The sequence below is a fragment of the Nerophis ophidion genome, linkage group LG10, assembly GCF_033978795.1.
Source record: "Nerophis ophidion isolate RoL-2023_Sa linkage group LG10, RoL_Noph_v1.0, whole genome shotgun sequence".
Classification (NCBI taxonomy): Eukaryota; Metazoa; Chordata; class Actinopteri; order Syngnathiformes; family Syngnathidae; genus Nerophis; species Nerophis ophidion.
The window spans coordinates 36,804,024-36,821,352 of record NC_084620.1 but is presented as its reverse complement, the minus strand read 5'-3'; the positions used below and the strand labels follow the sequence as shown (position 1 = coordinate 36,821,352).

At 40.4% G+C, this 17,329-nt stretch overlaps 1 protein-coding gene across 3 annotated transcripts in view; it reads left to right on the top strand.

Moving 5' to 3' along the window:
- The window catches only part of arap2 (ArfGAP with RhoGAP domain, ankyrin repeat and PH domain 2), a 288,224-nt gene that overhangs the window by 150,210 nt on the left and 120,685 nt on the right, over window positions 1-17,329 (top strand). For all 3 annotated transcript variants that reach the window (XR_009808512.1, XM_061913586.1, XM_061913587.1), the window contains exon 14: window positions 13,518-13,692. Coding sequence is in view for 2 of the 3 variants with exons in the window: in XM_061913586.1 (XP_061769570.1) it covers window positions 13,518-13,692 (175 nt within the window). In the remaining variant the exon portion in view is untranslated. The remainder of the gene's footprint in view (window positions 1-13,517; window positions 13,693-17,329) is intronic.

Sequence of the window (17,329 nt, the reverse complement as noted above, 5' to 3'; positions counted from 1 at the left end):
GGGTGTTTACTCTGTTTCGCGACGCCGAACCGAGCGACTGCCAGGCTTATGGACAAAACACGCACCCATAAACTACAATTACACAGATTTGCACTCGCACACCCCACCACCATCCCACGCCTTCAACCACCTGACGTACAGTATGATGGACAACGGAGCAGCGCCCCGATGGCTGTGGCTTCGGGCCGGATGCCTCCCTGTTACAAGTCGCAAGTCTTTCTGTGTCTCTCCTAACATGTGTTTTGTGCTTATTGTTGCTTCTTTTTCCGGTCTACGATCCTAGTTTGGGAGCTGCTTTTTTTTTTCCTCCTTTTCCTCCTGCCATGTTTACCTTTCCTACCTGCCTCTTTACGAGGCTCAGCTAGGTGGCAACACATCAGTCTTCCTGTTTATTCTACTTGCCCTGTACTGTATATTGTAGGTCTGTTCTCAGACGGGTTGTATTGAAAACTAATTTCATTGTGCTTTTAAAGTGCAATGACAATAAAGTTATATTCTATTTTACTTCCAAACTATTTGTTGAAAGAAACCTTGAATTACTGCATTATTTATGGTTAAAACCACCTTTTTTTGTTGAAACAAACGCCTTAATTAGATGATGTTCGACTATGTACAGTTATGGTCAAAAGTTTACATACACTTGTAAAGATCATAATGTCATAGCTGTCTTGACTTTCTACAACTCTTATTTTTTTTTGATAGAGTGCTTGGAGCACATACTTGTTGGTCACAAAATAACATTTTTTAAGTTTGGTTCTTTTATGAATTTTATGAAGGGTCTACTGAAAATGTGACCAAATCTGCTGGGTCAAAAGTATACATACAGCAATGTTAATATTTGGTCACATGTCCCTTGGCAAGTTTCACTGCAATAAGGCACTTTTGGTAGCCATCCACAAGCTTCTGGTTGAATTTTTAACCACTCATCTTGACAAAATTGTTGTAGTTCAGCAAAATTTGTTGGTTTTCTGACATAGACTTGTTTCTTCAGCGTTGTCCAGACGTTTAAGTCGGGACTTTGGAAAGACCATTGTAAAACATTAATTCTAGCCTGATTTAGAGATTCCTTTACCACTTTTGACGTGTGTTTGGGGTCATTGTCCTGTTGAAACACCCAACTGCGCCCAAGACCCAACCTTCGGGCTGATGATTTTAGGTTGTCCTGAATAATTTGGAGGTAATCCTCCTTTTTCATTGTCCCATTTACTCGCTGTGAAGCACCAGTTCCATTGGCAGCAAAACAGGCCCAGAGCATAATACTACCACCACCATGCTTGACGGTAGGTGTGGTGTTTCTGAGATTAAAGGCCTCACCTTTTCGCCTCCAAACATATTGCTGGGTAATGTGGCCAAACAGCTACATTTTTGTTTCATCTGACATCAGAACTTTCTTCTAGAAGGACTTCTCTTTGTCCATGTGATGTCAGATGAAACAAAAATTGAGCTGTGTGGCCACAATACCCAGCAATATGTTTAGAGGAGAAAAGGTGAGGCCTTTAATCCCAGGAACACCACGCCTTCCGACAATGGAACTTTTAATGTTGCTTTTAATGATGTAATGTCCAATATGTCCAACCTGTCATGTGGTGGGGCACAGGGTTCTGTTCTGGGGCCTGTTTTGTTTTTGTTGTATCTGATGCCACTTAGGAGGTTGATCAGTAGTTTTAAAAATGTTTATCATTTCTATGCAGATGATATTCAACTGTTATGCTCCTTCAATGATTCAGAGTTTCACTTTTTATCTGAGTTCTTGGAGTGCGTATCCTGTATTAAAAACTGGTTGTCCTCAGATTTCCTCCAGATAATTCAAACAAAACGGCAACTCTGATTATTGAACTCCCTTGGTGCTCTGGGTGCATCTGTCAAAAGCAGCCTCAGAAACCTTGGGCTTGTGTTTGATCAGTCAATGTCTTTGGAGTGTCACTGCTGTCAACTGACCAAAAACTGTTCTTATCATGCCCGAAATATTTCTAAAGTGAGAAATTTGTCGTCAAAATTTGATCTCGAAATGATCATTCACGCGTTCATTTCATCTCGCATTGACTATTGCAACTCTCTTTTCACTCTTTTCTACAATTCAACGCTAAAGAGACTTACAGCCGGCAGACTTTTGACGGGTGCACCCAGAAGAGCCCACATCACCCCCATTTTATCCAGTGTTCATTGACTCTCAGTTAAATTCCGCATTGAGTTGAATATTTTAGTCCTGACATTTTGTGCATTGCATGGTGGGGCCCCTCAGTATATCACTGATTTGCTATACCTCTACTCTTCAGGGCGCAGCCTCCGGTCTTCAGGCCAGGGTCTTCTAAAGATCCCAGTAACTTGTTTTAAAACCTGTGGACACCTGGCATTCCGGGCTATTGCTCCCAGACTCTGGAACAATTTGCACCAGTCCCTCCGTGATCTTGACTGTGTTGACACTTTTAAGAAACATATGAAAATCTATCTTTTTAGTAAAGCTTTTCGTTTAAACAGCTTTTAACTATCATTTGTAATCCATTTGGTATCCTTTTTATGATGTTGCCCCTGTTTTGATTGAATTGTTGTTTTACTTCACATTTGTTTTGTACAGCTCTTTGTGATTTTATCTGTGAAAAGTGCTTTATAAATACAATTTACTTACTTACTTACAGGAAGCTGGAGGCAATTTCTTATTGTGTCGTATAATTTTTTTTAATTATTTTTTTATAATTTTAAGTGAACTAGATGTTTAGGTAGCATCCTTCTCTCGAATCATGCTGATTCTTTACAGACTTTGTAAAACTGGATTCACAACATGCAGAAAAACATTCTGTACATTGTGTTGTAAAAGTTTGCCACTTTTTGCAACAGACTTTGCAGTTTCTTCTTGGAGCAGACACACCAGTGTTGTGTGTCATGGAGTTGTTTCGCTTATGTGGATGCCGTGCTTTCACTGAGACTTTGCGGCTCCTCTTTGGCTTGGAGCAGACACGCCAATAGCTACATTATGGATCTTAATAGTAATCATAATCAGGGTTTCCCCTGAATGTAATTGAATGTGGCGCACCACCATGGCATTTATTATTACCGCTGCACTTTGGAAATTAAATTGTTGTTTTTTTTACTTTTAAACAAATTAAAGTAGTATAGTATATTGTAACCCCCAGAAGAAATCACACAAAGTCTGATGTTATTTCTTAGTTTTATTACCAACCTAATTATAAATGCAGGGTTTTGCCTAAACTATCAAGATACCTTCGGTGGTAGGGGCGTCAGAGTAATTTGCTTAATTTGCTATGATGATATGTGTAAGCTTTTTTTACTTACAGTCCCACTGATTCACACTGGAAGCCAGGTGTGCGGAGTTCACAGTGTTTATTATGGTTTTTGTAGTTTTTTTCAAATAGGTACTTTTGTTGACTTTTCAGTCTCTCCGATCCTCCTCCTCCTCCTGCACCCGGCCGCCCACTGTTAAAGACAATAGATGATTAGTTTAACACGTACCACCTGTGCAAACTAATCATCTGCCAGCTGTGTCTTGCTATCAGCACATGCCACGCCCCCGCCTGATGGCGCTCTGTTTTCAGCACCCTGGACAGAGGCACTGACCTTTATTCCTGCAAGCACGCTAATCACAATCCCCTTCCACAAAAGGATTTTCTTTAAAAAGGCTCAAAAAATGTATACATACTGTCAGGTAGTGCTGATGGTGACGAACCCCAAGATGCAGAGTTGGCAGGCGGGATACAGGAAAACATGACTTTTAATGTCCAAAGGAATCAGGCAGGACAACAGGAATCAGGAACCAGGATGACAAGAACATAGGAGACAGCAAACAGGAACCAGGAAACAGGCATACAGGATACTAGAAGAACTCCAGACAGCAAACAGCTAACATCTCACAATACTCAAGCAGCGACTTGAGGACGAGGCATAAATAGCTGCCAGCTGATTGACCACTTCTGACGTGGCTGCCAATCAGCCGCAGGTGAGGGGACACAGTGCTGAGACAAAGATTTTTGAAGCGGTCCCGAAAAAACACCAACAGAACAGGAAAAGTCACCTAAATGAAAGTACAGGAAAGGAACTTATACAAAACATAGCATAACATCAACAAAAAGGCACGGCTTGGTATAACCAGCCGTGGCACATTTAAAACAAATCTGTTTTTATTAATTATTATTAACATGCTGACAACATTTTTTTCGTTTTGTTTACATCCGGTTTCGGTTGCGTGGTTTATGGTGATCAAAGTCTGTTTTCGTTGGTCAAGTTTTCTGTACATCACTTGTCAATAGCGCGCAAGTATTAGGCTATATTTGTTGATTCATACTGTAATGACCAGCTAATGTTAATGTATTATGTTTGCATGGTTTGGATTTGATGTCAGTTTTTCCCATGTTTACAAACACACCGTTCGCTAAAAATGAGGAATTGTTGTTGCGTGACCGGCGGGGATGTGAAGACTCACAGAGACGAAGGTGTTTTCATGGAAGGTAAGACCTGTTGGAATTGTGCCATTGTTTGTTATCATAAGATTGGTAATGAAATTTAAGAATAGCATCGGACTTTGTGTTATTTCTTTTGGGGGCGACGATATATTATATTACTTTCGTTTTCAAGTGCAAAAAAAAAAGCCCTTATTTTCAAGGTGTGGCGATAATAAAAATGTGGTGGGGGCACGCCACATTCAATTAAGGTGAAACCCTGAAACGACACAATTCCAACAGGTTTTACCTCCCGAGCACACACTTTCATCTCTGTAGAATCCCTGCCTCCCCGGACACACAACAACACTTCCTTATCCTCCGCCAAATCGACTTTCAGGCACGGACGGCATGTTCGTAAACATGGGAAAAACTGACATTAAATCCAAACCACAAACATGAAACATTACCTGGCTTTTACAGTATGAGTTGATATATACAGCCTAATTTTTGCACACTATTGACAAGTGATGTACCGAAAACTTGACCGCCAAAAAAAGACTTTGATCACCGAATACCGCGCTACCGAAATCGGGTCTAAAAAAAACGACATGGACGTAATTTCTATATATAGTGCAGATATAGCCGTGGAGAGCCATCTAGAAAATGTGCAAATGTGTGGATCAGGCCCACAAACAGGTTTTATCCAGCCCGCGGGATAAGTTTCCTAAGTAAATGAGCCGTAATTTTTTAATGAAAGAAACTGCTGTTCTAAATTAGTCCACTATATCGCAATATCAATTCTTAGTATATTTGTAGATTATGTTACATATGTAAAAAAATAAATAAACCACATGACGCCTCTGGTGTTCAGACCGCACACCTGTTTCTAATCAAGACCCTTATTTAAGCCTGTCTTTGCCAGTCGGTCAACTTGGCGTCATTGCTTGCTTCCATGCGTTGCCGCAGTTCATGTTGCTCCATTCACGCCGTGTCCACGTGAGTCGTGTTCCTCTCTTGCCACAGTTTCTTGTTTGTTCCAAGCCATAGTTTATGTGGTTTGTTTCATGCCACAGTTTTGTGTTTGTTCCACGCCGTAGTTTTGTTTGTTTACCTCATGCCCTGGCCAGATTTTTAGTTAGATCACTAAGTATGTTCTTACCCTCACGCCTGGTCCGGAATAGTCCGTTTGCATCCCGGGAGAACAAACCCCGCAGCAAGCTGCGTACAGTAAACCCCCGCCTCTTGACAATAAGGGTTAGGGTTACTAGTAAGCAATAATTCTGAGGTTTTTGAGGGAAGACTCTTAGTTAATGGCTTACTGGTGGTATAATAAGGCCATGCAGAATAAAGCATTGATAAGTACAGTACTTAATAATGACTAATTAAAAGCCAATATGTTACTAATTTGCATGTTAATAAGCAACTGATTAATGGTAAATGTGTTCCCATACTAAAGTGTTACCTTTTTTTAAAATTAAGGTTTATGACAAACTTTTTACAAAACACAATATACAGTAGAATGTGAGCTATAACAGGATTGATTGATTGAAACTTTTATTAGTAGATTGCACAGTACAGTACATATTCCGTACAATTGACCACTAAATGGTAACACCCGAATACATTTTTCAACCTATTTAAGTCGGGGTCCAGGTTAATTAATTCATGGTAATGACAATGCATATAATTTGTTTTCAAAAACTGTTCCTAAACAGTGGGACCCCAAAAATTTACTTTGGGACCGCATTTTTAAGACTTGATGGGGTCCCTAAGAACCCATTTAGAAAATTCCTAGCGCCAACACTGATGGGAGTATTGGTGCGTGCAAAACAGCAGCAGGCCGCGGTTCTAATACTAATCAAATATCGGGGCGGTATAGCTGGGTTGGTAGAGCGGCCATGCCAGCAACTTGAGGGTTGCAGGTTCGATCCCCGCTTCCGCCATCCTAGTCACTGCCCTTGTGTCCTTGGGCAAAACATTTTACCCATCTGCTCCCAGTGCCACCCACACTGGTTTAAATGTAAAAATTAGATATTGGGTTTCACTTTTGTGCACTCACGCACAGGATAAAACTTTTGGTGAACAAAATGAGACAGAGAAAGAGTGGAAGATTTTACATGTAAAAATGTAAAATGTAAAACTATGTAAAGCGCTTTGAGTACTAGAGAAAAAACGCTATATAAATATATCATCCCCGGGGGCCACAGATAATTCATGCACTGGGCGAATCTGGCCTGCGGGCATTGACTTTGACACCCCTGTTTTAAACCCTTTAAAATATAATTGAGTCAAAAATAAATATTGGTACTTATTATTTTTGCTGCGGTTTTTGGGAAGATGTCCTTCATAGTAATTTCATTAAGCACTTCTTTAAGGGTCATGAAGGAATGCTTGGATCCTAATGATAAGGTGTATACGTTATAATAGCTAGTGGCCCAAATCCGACGGAGCGTGCTACCAGTCTGGTTCAAATGTTGTGGAATCTTCGCATCCGACTTCGCCTTTATCCGCTCTGTTCTTTATTCCCACGGTCCCCATTAGAAGCTTATATCCCGGTGACCTCGGTGGAGTCTCGGCAGGCCACGTGACCTAGAGAAGGTGTCAAAGGACCCACTTATATCATCACACACACACACACACACACACACACACACACACACACACACACACACACACACACACACACACACACACAAACAATCCCTCCAGTTGCAGTGGTAATTGCTATGACACAGAAGGTCATTTTCCAGAGATGATCCGAAATAAGGCTGGGCAGCATGAGAGGCTTAATCTGACCCCGTGGTGCACTGCAACAACACACACTTTAACATACCGTAATGCTGCCATTCATGGACGCTTACTTGTTATTTCAGATGTTTTATCAATAAGCTCTTTGTTTGGGGAGCGTGGACAAACCGATCAATGGACACTTCCTTGCTCGGGCTGTGTCGGATGAAAGGGAAAGGTTGCTCGTTGAAATTCCACTTTCCCCGCCACCTGACTTCGCCGCTGATCCACTTTGTTGCGGGTCGGTGTCCACAATGTCACATCAATAGAGGAGGCTGACGCGTTGTCTTTTGTCTCTCACCTCGGCAGGCGAGGCAGGTAAAGACGTTGAACAAAAGACACTGAAGATGTATCAAATGCTTTGTTCATCAAGTGGACTGAAAAGTAGGAAAAAAACTTCTTTAGCCAGACTTTTTTCGGTATTTGTCTCCATTTTGAAGTCACACCCAGCAATGCGGGTGTTTTTTTAAATATTTTGGTTTGTATCATCGCTCACATTATCTCGTCACACTGCAATACTATAAAAACGTACACTTGGATATAGCTTGTATAGCAGGGGTAGGGAACCTATGGCTCTAGAGCCAGATGTGGCTCTTTAGATGACTGCATCTGGCTCTCCGATAAATCTTGGCTGACATTGCTTAACACGATAAGTAATTAATAATTCCCCTGGTAATCATAGTGTTTAAAATAAAGTTCAAAATATAAAACATTCTCATACATTGTAATCCATCCATCAGTTTTCTACCGCACCTGTTCAAGAAGTCGCTTTAATGGGAAGAAGCATTTTATTTATCATCGGTGAGCTTCCGAATAAAAATGTTATTAAAAAGAATAGGATAATTAATATGTGAAGATCTGTAAATTTCTGTTTGTGTTCTTTGTTTTGTATTTACTTCCCATCAGTGCTCTTATTTTGTTTCCATTTCCTGCAAGTCCTGTTGAGTGCTGTGTTTTATTTTCCCTCACCTGCTGTTGATTGGCAGCCGGTCCACACCGGCTGCCAATCAACATGTTTCTATTTATGCTTGTCTTGCGCGCTCCTCAGGGCTCGAAGATTGACTATTTAGAATTGTACATGCAAGACTGCTTCATTCTCTTCTGTTGATGTCGCTCTTCTGGTTCCTGCATCTCGGGGTTGCTACTACTGCTGCCATGCGAGTTTGTGACATATTATATTCTATAAATGTTGGTTTCACTTAAAAATGCAGAGATTTAGTTGTATTCAGTGTTAAAAAAAAATATTATATGCCGCTCACGGAAATACATTTTAAAATATTTGGCTTAAATGGCTCTCTCAGCCGAAAAGGTTCCCGACCCCTGTTGTATAGCAATATGGATTTACAAACCCCGAAACCAGTGAAGTTGGCACGTTGTGTAATTTGTAAATAAAAACAGAATACAATGATTTGGAAATCCTTTTCAACCTATATTCAATTGAATAGTGTTGAGATCCGCTTTTCGGATCTCTAGACATTATTGTTTACTGCTCCATTGTTTATCACTCTCCATCATTTGACCGCTTATTTCCTGTTTAGTTTGTCACGAAACGAGTGAAGTTGGCACGTTGTGTAATTTGTAAATAAAAACAGAATACAATGATTTGGAAATCCTTTTCAACCTATATTCAATTAAATAGTGTTGGGATGCGCTTTTCGGATCTCTAGACATTATTGTTTACTGCTCCATTGTTTATCACTCTCCGTCATTTCCTGTTTAGTTTGTCACCATGGTTTTTCATTAGTTCCACCTGCTACTCTCGGGTCCCGCACACCTGTTACTGGTCATCACCTTCCCTATATAAGCCTGCTTCTTTGTGTTCATTCGGGGATCCAAGTTTGTTTTCATGCAATGGTACGTCTGCTATTACTATTTGCTCTTATGCAAAACGTTACGACTGCACTTCGATGTATGTATTTTCGCGCTAGCTTTTCACGCTAAGCCTTTGTGTTATTCCAGCTCTCACGCTGATGAATTGTTTTTCCTTTTTGTGTGCCTTCGTGCCAGTTTAGTTTCTATTTGTATTCCTAGCTTTCGTGCAAGTGCCCTTGGTTTGTGTTGTCTGTTAGCTCCAGTATTTTTGTTCATAGCTCCTTTTGTTACATTAATAGATCATAATATCTTAACTCTTGCTGTGTTCTCGTTCGACGCATCCACGAAAGGACAAACTTGGCATCACTATGCCACTTAGACGTAACAAATAGACTGCAAAGATGCGATATTTAATGTCAAAACTGGAAAAGTTTTGTTATTTTTTGCAAATATTAGCTCATTTGGAATTTGATGCCTGCAACATGTTTCAAAAAAACTGGCACAATTGGCAAAAAAGACTGAAAAAGTTGAGGAAGGCTCATCAAACACTTATTTGGAACATCCCACCGGTGAACAGGCCAATTGGGAACAGGTGGGTGCCATGCTTTGGTATAAAAGCAGCTTCCATGAAATGCTCAGTCATTCACAAAAAAGGATGGGACGAGGGTCAAAACTTTCAATATAATGTATATTAGTGTTGTCCCGATACCAATATTTTGGTACGAGTTCCGGTACTAAAATAATTTCGATACTTATCGGTACTTTTCTAAATAAAGGGGACCACAAAAAATTGCATTATTGGCTTTATTTTAACAAAAAATCTTACGGTACACTAAACTTGTTTCCTATTGCAATTTAGTCCTTAAATAAAATAGTGAACATACTAGACAACTTGTCTTTTATTAGTAAGTAAACAAACAAAGGTTTCCCAATTATTCCACTGATGTATGCAGTAACAAATTGTGTAGTTTTCCATTCGATTATTTTGTCAACATTATGAGGGACAAGCTGTAAAAATTGATTATTAATGTACTTGTTCATTACTGTAAGTCTTAAACTATAGAAAGTAATTCAATGGTCAAAATCTGTGCTTTTGGGTGTTATAGGAGTTATTACGGTAATCTACGTCACAGCAGCTCAGACGAGGAACAAAGCAGGGTGGGCAGGGTTTGTTTTCAGAGCACCTAGCCCGAAACGCGTGTGTCAGGAACGGATGTGGAAGCACATTTTTACATAATATTTTATTTTGTAGGTGTTTATTAAACTTTGCATTCATATTTTGCTGTTTTTTTTTAACATTGTTCTTGTGTGTTCTTTGCTTGATTGTAAAAGAGCCACAACTATCAAGGAGCTGGTCTGAGAAGTAAAAGTTGTTCATAATTGTTAATATTCAGTGTTTTATTGTTCATAATTAATGTTGTAAATCCCACTTTCTTTATATTCAAGTACATTTTGGGTGTCCCATTAGGTAAAAAACTGTACATTTTCATTCTGTTTTTTGAGTTTTAAAATTCTATCAGACATTGTGACTTTTGGTATTGCAATGTAATTACGCTAGCGTTTTTAGCATTAGCTAGTATGCTAACATGTTTCCGAGTGTCTGTGTTAGCATTATCAACTTACAATGGCATTTTTTTGGGAGGGCAGCACGATGATGCAGCGGTTAGTGCGTGTTCCTCACAACAAGAAGGTTATGGGTTTGATTCCTGGGCTCGGGGTCTTTCTGTGTGGAGTTTGCATGTTCTCTCCGTGACTGCGTGGGTTCCCTCCGGGTACTCCGGCTTCCTCCCACTTCCAAAGACATGCACCTGGGGATAGGTTGCTTGGCAACACTAAATGGTCCCTAGTGTGTGAATATGAGTGTGAATGTTGTCTGTCTGTGTTGGCCCTGTGATGAGGTGGCGACTTGTCCAGGGTGTACGCCGCATTCCGCTCGATTGTAGCTGAGATAAGCTCCAGCAACCTCCCCTCCGCGACCCCAAAAGGGACAAGCGGTAGAAAATGAATGGACACGAACGAGACCTTTCCGACGGTATATTATGTGTGGGGGTACGTAGGCCAGTTGGTCTCGTAGTGGCTGGAAGAGAAATGTCTTGGAACTATAAGAAGATGAAAAATAAAGTTCAAAGTATGAGTAATAATAATATGGGCTGCTTGCATTGCAGCCAGCCCATTATAATGGTTGTGTGGCATTATTGCATGTCAATTTCAGCTGGAAAAAGTTTAATAAATGTTTGCTGACATGTGAGAGTGTACTCACTTCTTGGAGAAACCGTATTACAAACCCCGTTTCCATATGAGTTGGGAAATTGTGTTGGATGTAAATATAAACGGAGCACAATGATTTGCAAATCATTTTCAACCCATATTCAATTGAATGCACTACAATATATTTGATGTTCAAACTCATAAACTTTATTTTATTTTTTTGCAAAAAATACTTAACTTAGAAATTAATGGCTGCAGTATGTGCCAAAGTACAGTAGTTGGGAAAGGGCATGTTCACCACTGTGTTACATCACCTTTTCTTTTAACAACTCTCAATTTACGTTTGGGAACTGAGGTAACTAATTGTTGAAGCTTTGAAAGTGGAGTTCTTTCCCATTCTTGTTTTATGTAGAGCTTCAGTCGTTCAACGCTTCATAATGCGCCACACATTTTCCGTGGGTGACAGGTCTGGACTGCAGGCGGGCCAGGAAAGTACCCAAACTCTTTTTTTACGAAGCCACGCTGCTGTAACACGTGCTCAATGTGGCTTGGCATTGTTTTGCTGAAATAATCAGGGGCGTCCATGAAAAATACGGCGCTTAGATGCAGCATATGTTGTTCCAAGACCTGTATGTACTTTTCAGCATTAATGGTGCCTTCACAGATGTGTACGTTACCCATGCCTTGGGCACTAATGCACCCCCATACCATCACAAATGCTGGCTTTTGAACTTTGCGTCGATAACATTCTGAATGGTTCGCTTCCCCTTTGGTCCGGATGACACGATGTCGAAAATTTCCAAAAACAATTTGAAATGTGGACTCGTCAGACCACAGAACACTTTTCCACTTTGCATCGGTCCATCTTAGATGATCTCGGGCCCAGAGAAGCTGGCGGCGTTTCTGGATGTTGTTGATAAATGGCTTTCACTTTTCATAGTAGAGCTTTAACTTGCACTTACAGATGTAGCGACAAACTGTATTTAGTGACAGTGGTTTTCTGAAGTGTTCCTGAGCCCGTGTGGTGATATCCTCTAGAGATTGATGTCGTTTTTTGATGCAGTGCAGTCTGAGGGATCGAAGGTCACGGTTATTCAATGTTGGTTTCTGGCCATACCGCTTACGTGGAGTGATTTCTCCATATTCTCTAAACCTTTTGATGATATTATGGACCGTAAATGTTGAAATCCCTAAATTTCTTGCAATTGCACTTTAAGAAACATTCTTTAACTGTTTGACTAATTGCTCACACAAATGTGGACTTAGGGATCTACCTTGCCCCATCCTTTCTTGTGAAAGACTGAGCATTTTTTGGGAAGCTGTTTTTATACCCAATCATGGCACCCACCTGTTCCCAATTAGCCTGCACACCTGTGGGATGTTCCGAATAGGTGTTTGATGTGCAGTCCTCAACTTTATCGGTATTTATTGCCATTTTTCCCAACTCTTTTGTCAAATTCTAAAGTTAATGATTTTTTGCAAAAAAAAAAAAACGTTTATCAGTTTGAACATCAAATATGTTGTCTTTGTAGAATATTCAACCGAATATGGGTTGAAAAGGATTTGCAAATCATTGTCGTCCATTTATATTTACATCTAACGCCATTTCCCAACTCATATGGAAAGGGGGTTTGTAGGAACAAGGTGATGATGGCTGAGTTGACTGACAGGTGCCATTAGTTTCTGTCAATCCCAGGTGGGTAATGGAGTACGAGTGCAAGTTTCGAAGGGTTAAGCCACAAATGATGGACATTAACGTCCATTCTGCCATAAAACACGCCTTCAAATAGAACAGAGTGAGCTTTATTCAGCTTGTATTCACATCTGTATTCCTCACCTTCTTTTTCTGTTTAACGTGGCCTATTTGTCCAGCTCACAGTCACCACACCGCCCCCACCCCCTTATTTTTTGCTCCAAAAGGGATTAGGGATTTAATGACTCGCGCCAGAAGTATTAAAGTTTGATCTTATTTTAACTTCTCTTTGGAGATCAGCAAGCAGAACTCCACTCTAAACTTTTATACGGTCTTGTGGTGACGTTTTATAGACGCTTTGTCCTCGCTAAGACGCGCAGGCTTTTTAGGTGTATTTTTTTCTCTCTTTTAAGCGTCTTGCTGCTTTCCAGTGAAATGCAACCAGCTCCCAAAAAAGTGACGGGTCTGAGTTATCTGTGCGCCCACACATCCACGGAGCGGCGTGATTCGTGTCAAAATTATTGAATATTAAGTTAAAAATGCATTATGAAGCGGGATAAAAACGGCATCTCCCCCAGCGAGAAAAGTCAACTCTCTCCATGTCTTTTTTTTTGTGTGTCCAGGCGCTGTGTGCTGCTGTGCTGCTGCCTGGCGTGCTGCACACCATGGAGCTGGTGTTCAGCGGGGCCGATGTTATGTGCGCCACCGGGCACCCGACCTGTTCTACGCCGTACCTCCTGGCCCAGCTCGCAGGGCAGAGGTTGCAAATGGAATTCCTTCATCAGAACAAGCTGTCAGGTAAAGATACATATTTTCATTCAGCCATCACCACGTATGAGGCTGTATCGGTGCAGGTTGCCATGGTGATGACCATTATTCCAGATTGTGGCTGTGCATAACATACGCATTGTCAAAAGGATGCATGTAGGATAACTATAGTGAACGCCGACTTGATGCCTGCACATAATTGGCCCGTACATGTCTATCATAGCCAAACTCTGTACGTTACACTCTACTAATGTGACATGCATCAGTCGTTCTTTAGCATTTCTGCCAAATGGTTATTAAACTGTTGGCGGGCCAGGATGTCTAATTAGCACAAATTAGCAGCAGGATACGCTATGTCCATTTTGAATGTAATTAACGTGGCTACTCAAAACACAAATGCCAGGTACGTTGTCTACAAAAGCAAACAAACACCAGATTTTCTAATCAAATCCGGGACAAGAAAAACAACAAAACAAAATCATGCATTTTTGTTTTGGTTAAGCCTTTGTATCAATCAATCAATCAAGGTTGACTTATATAGCCCTAAATCAAAAGTGTCTCAAAGGGCTTCACAAGCCACAATGAGGGGACCCGAGGGTTCCTGGTTCAATCCCCACCTTTGACAAACCCCGTTTCCATATGAGTTTGGAAATTGGGTTAGATGTAAATGTAAACGGAATAAAAATTTGCAAATCATTTTCAACCCATATTTGTCAGGCTTAGACATGGTCTTGGTTTGTTTTCCCGAGGTGCAAAGCGAATGGAGTGGAAACGGCGTGAAGGTAAAGACATCTTTATTTTAACACTAAAACTAAAAACAGGAACCAACAAAAAGCGCGCACAATGGCGGTACAAAAAACTGGGCTATGAAACAAAAGACTAGCACAAAGGCTATAAACTACAAACATGAAACAAAAACACTTGCGAAGTGGCATGAATAACAAAAACTTACGTGGACAAAATGGACAGCATTGCAAGGCATGAAGCAGATAATCGAGAGTGTGAATGAGGTGACCAGGTGGAAACTAATGGGTTGGCATGGAATCAAACAAAACAAGGAAGTGCAAAACGTGACTGAATGTCCAAAATCAAAACATAACATGACAAAATAAAACATGATCCAACGGTGTGACAATATTCAGTTGAATATGATACAAAGACAACATATTTGATGTTCAAACTGATAAACTTTTTTTTTTTGTGCAAATAATCATTAACTTTAGAATTTGATTCCAGCAACATGTGACAAAGAAGTTTGGAAAGGTGGCAATAAATACTGATAAAGTTGAGGAATGCTCATCAAACACTTATTTGGAACATCCAACAGGTGTGCAGGCTAATTGGGAACAGGTGGGTGCCATGTTTGGGTATAAAAACAGCTTCCCAAAAAATGCTCGGTCTTTCACAAGAAAGGATGGGGCGAGGTACAACCCTTTGTCCACAACTGCGTGAGCAAATAGTCAAACAGTTTAAGAACAACGGTTCTCAAAGTGCAATTGCAAGAAATTTAGGGATTTCAACATTTACAGTCCTTAATATCTTTAAAAGGTTCAGAGAATCTGGAGGAATCTCCACGTTAAAAAAAAAAATTTAGTTCATGAGTTTGAACATCAAATATATTCTCTTTTTAGTGCATTCAATTGAATATGGATTGAAAATGATTTGCAAATCATTGTATTCCATTTATATTTACATCTAACACAATATCCTAGCTCATATGGAAACAGGGTTTGTACTAACCTTGTCACATCTGTTGTGTCCTTCAGCAAGACACTTCGGCTTTGCTCTTGACAGGTCGTGGTTAGGGCCTTGCATGGCAGCTCCCGCCATCAGTGTGTGAATGTCTTTGTGTGAATGGGTGAATGTGGAAATGGTGTCAAAGCGTACCTTGAAGGTAGAAAAGCGCTTTACAAGTATAACCCATTTACCATTTACTCTGCTGGGGAGCCATACTTGCAAACTTGAGACCTCCGAATTCGGGAGACCGGGGGTCGGGGTTTGGTGGTAGCGGGGGTGTATATGGTAGTGCCCTGGAAGAGTTAGTGCTGCAAGGGTTTCTGGGTATTTGTTCTGTTGTGTTCATGTTTTGTTACAGTGCTGATGTTCTCCCAAAATGAGTTTGTCATTCTAGTTTGGTGTGGGTTCACAGTGTGGTGCATATTTGTAACAGTGTTAAAGTTGTTTATACGGCCACCGTTAGTGTGACCTGTATTGCTATTGACCAAGTATGCCTTGCGGTCACTTAGGTGTGCCTGTAGAAGCTTCATACAACATGTGACTTGGCCGGCAAGTTGTTTGTATGGAGATAAAGTGGACGCGACGACAGGTTGTAAAGGCAGTGCCATCACGCCACGCCCTCAATATTGTTTTCCGGGTAAAAGTCAGGAGAAATTCGGGAGAATGGTTCCCCCGGGAGATTTTCGCGAGGGGCACTGAAATTCGGGAGTCTCCCGGAAAAATCGTGAGGGTTGGCAAGTATGTGGGGAGCATGCCTGTCCTATCCAGGAGAGATGAACCCATGCAAATAAAGTTGACGCTGTCCTCAATGACTGCTGTAGGTGCACTACAGGATGCCTCAAACCAACATTCCCTCTAAGGTGCGCACTTGCGCAATTGCGCACTGCTCACGCGTCCTCTGCGCACAGCAAATCTATGCCGCGCTTAAAATCTAATCCCACTCCAAACAAAATAAACAAATCGTTTGTTTTGTATGATTTTGCAATGCAACTGTGAGTAACAGGTGACGAAAGGCGGCCACAACAGTTAAAACAATGTTTGTCAACACTGTTAAATTATTGTCACGTCTGTGGAGACACTTTATGGAAAACAGGAATTCCATTGGTCCCTTTATTTAGCGACATTTATTGTCGGCCATAACCACACCAAAACAATGTGTAAAATACTTCTATGTAGCAAAACTGGTCGCTGTCTACACTACAAACCACACCAAAATCAACTATTTGTCATCTGTTATATCAACAGCAGCCACTAGCTTTCCCTCTCACCTGCACCAACACATACACTATGGCAGTGGTTCTCAACCTTTTTTCAGTGATAATTGTTTTAATTCAAGGACTCCCTAATCATATTAAAGCATTTTTGGTTGAAAAAAAGAGACAAAGAAGTAAAATACAGCACTATTTCATCAGTTTCTGATTTATTAAATTGTATAACATTGCAAAATATTGCTCATTTGTGGTGGTCTTTCTTGAACTATTTGGAAAAAAAAAGATATGAGAATAACTAAAAACTTTTTGAAAAATAAACAAGTGGTTCAATTATAAATAAAGATTTCTCCACATGGAAGTAATCATCAACTTAAAGTGCCCTCTTTGGGGATTGTAATAGAGATCCATCTGGATTCATGAACTTAATTCTAAACATTTCTTCACAAAAAAATAAATATTTGACATCAATATTTATGGATCATGTCCACAAAAAAACTTGAATATTGCATTGTTGCATTTCTTGTCACAGTTTGTGAACTTACATTCATATTTTGTTGAAGTATTATTCAATAAATATACTTATAAAGGATTTTTGAATTGTTGCTATTTTTAGAATATTTAAAAAAAATCTCACGTACCCCTTGGCATACCACCAAGTACCCCCAGGGTTACGCGTACCCCCATTTGAGAACCACTGCACTATTGCAATTAGCCACTGG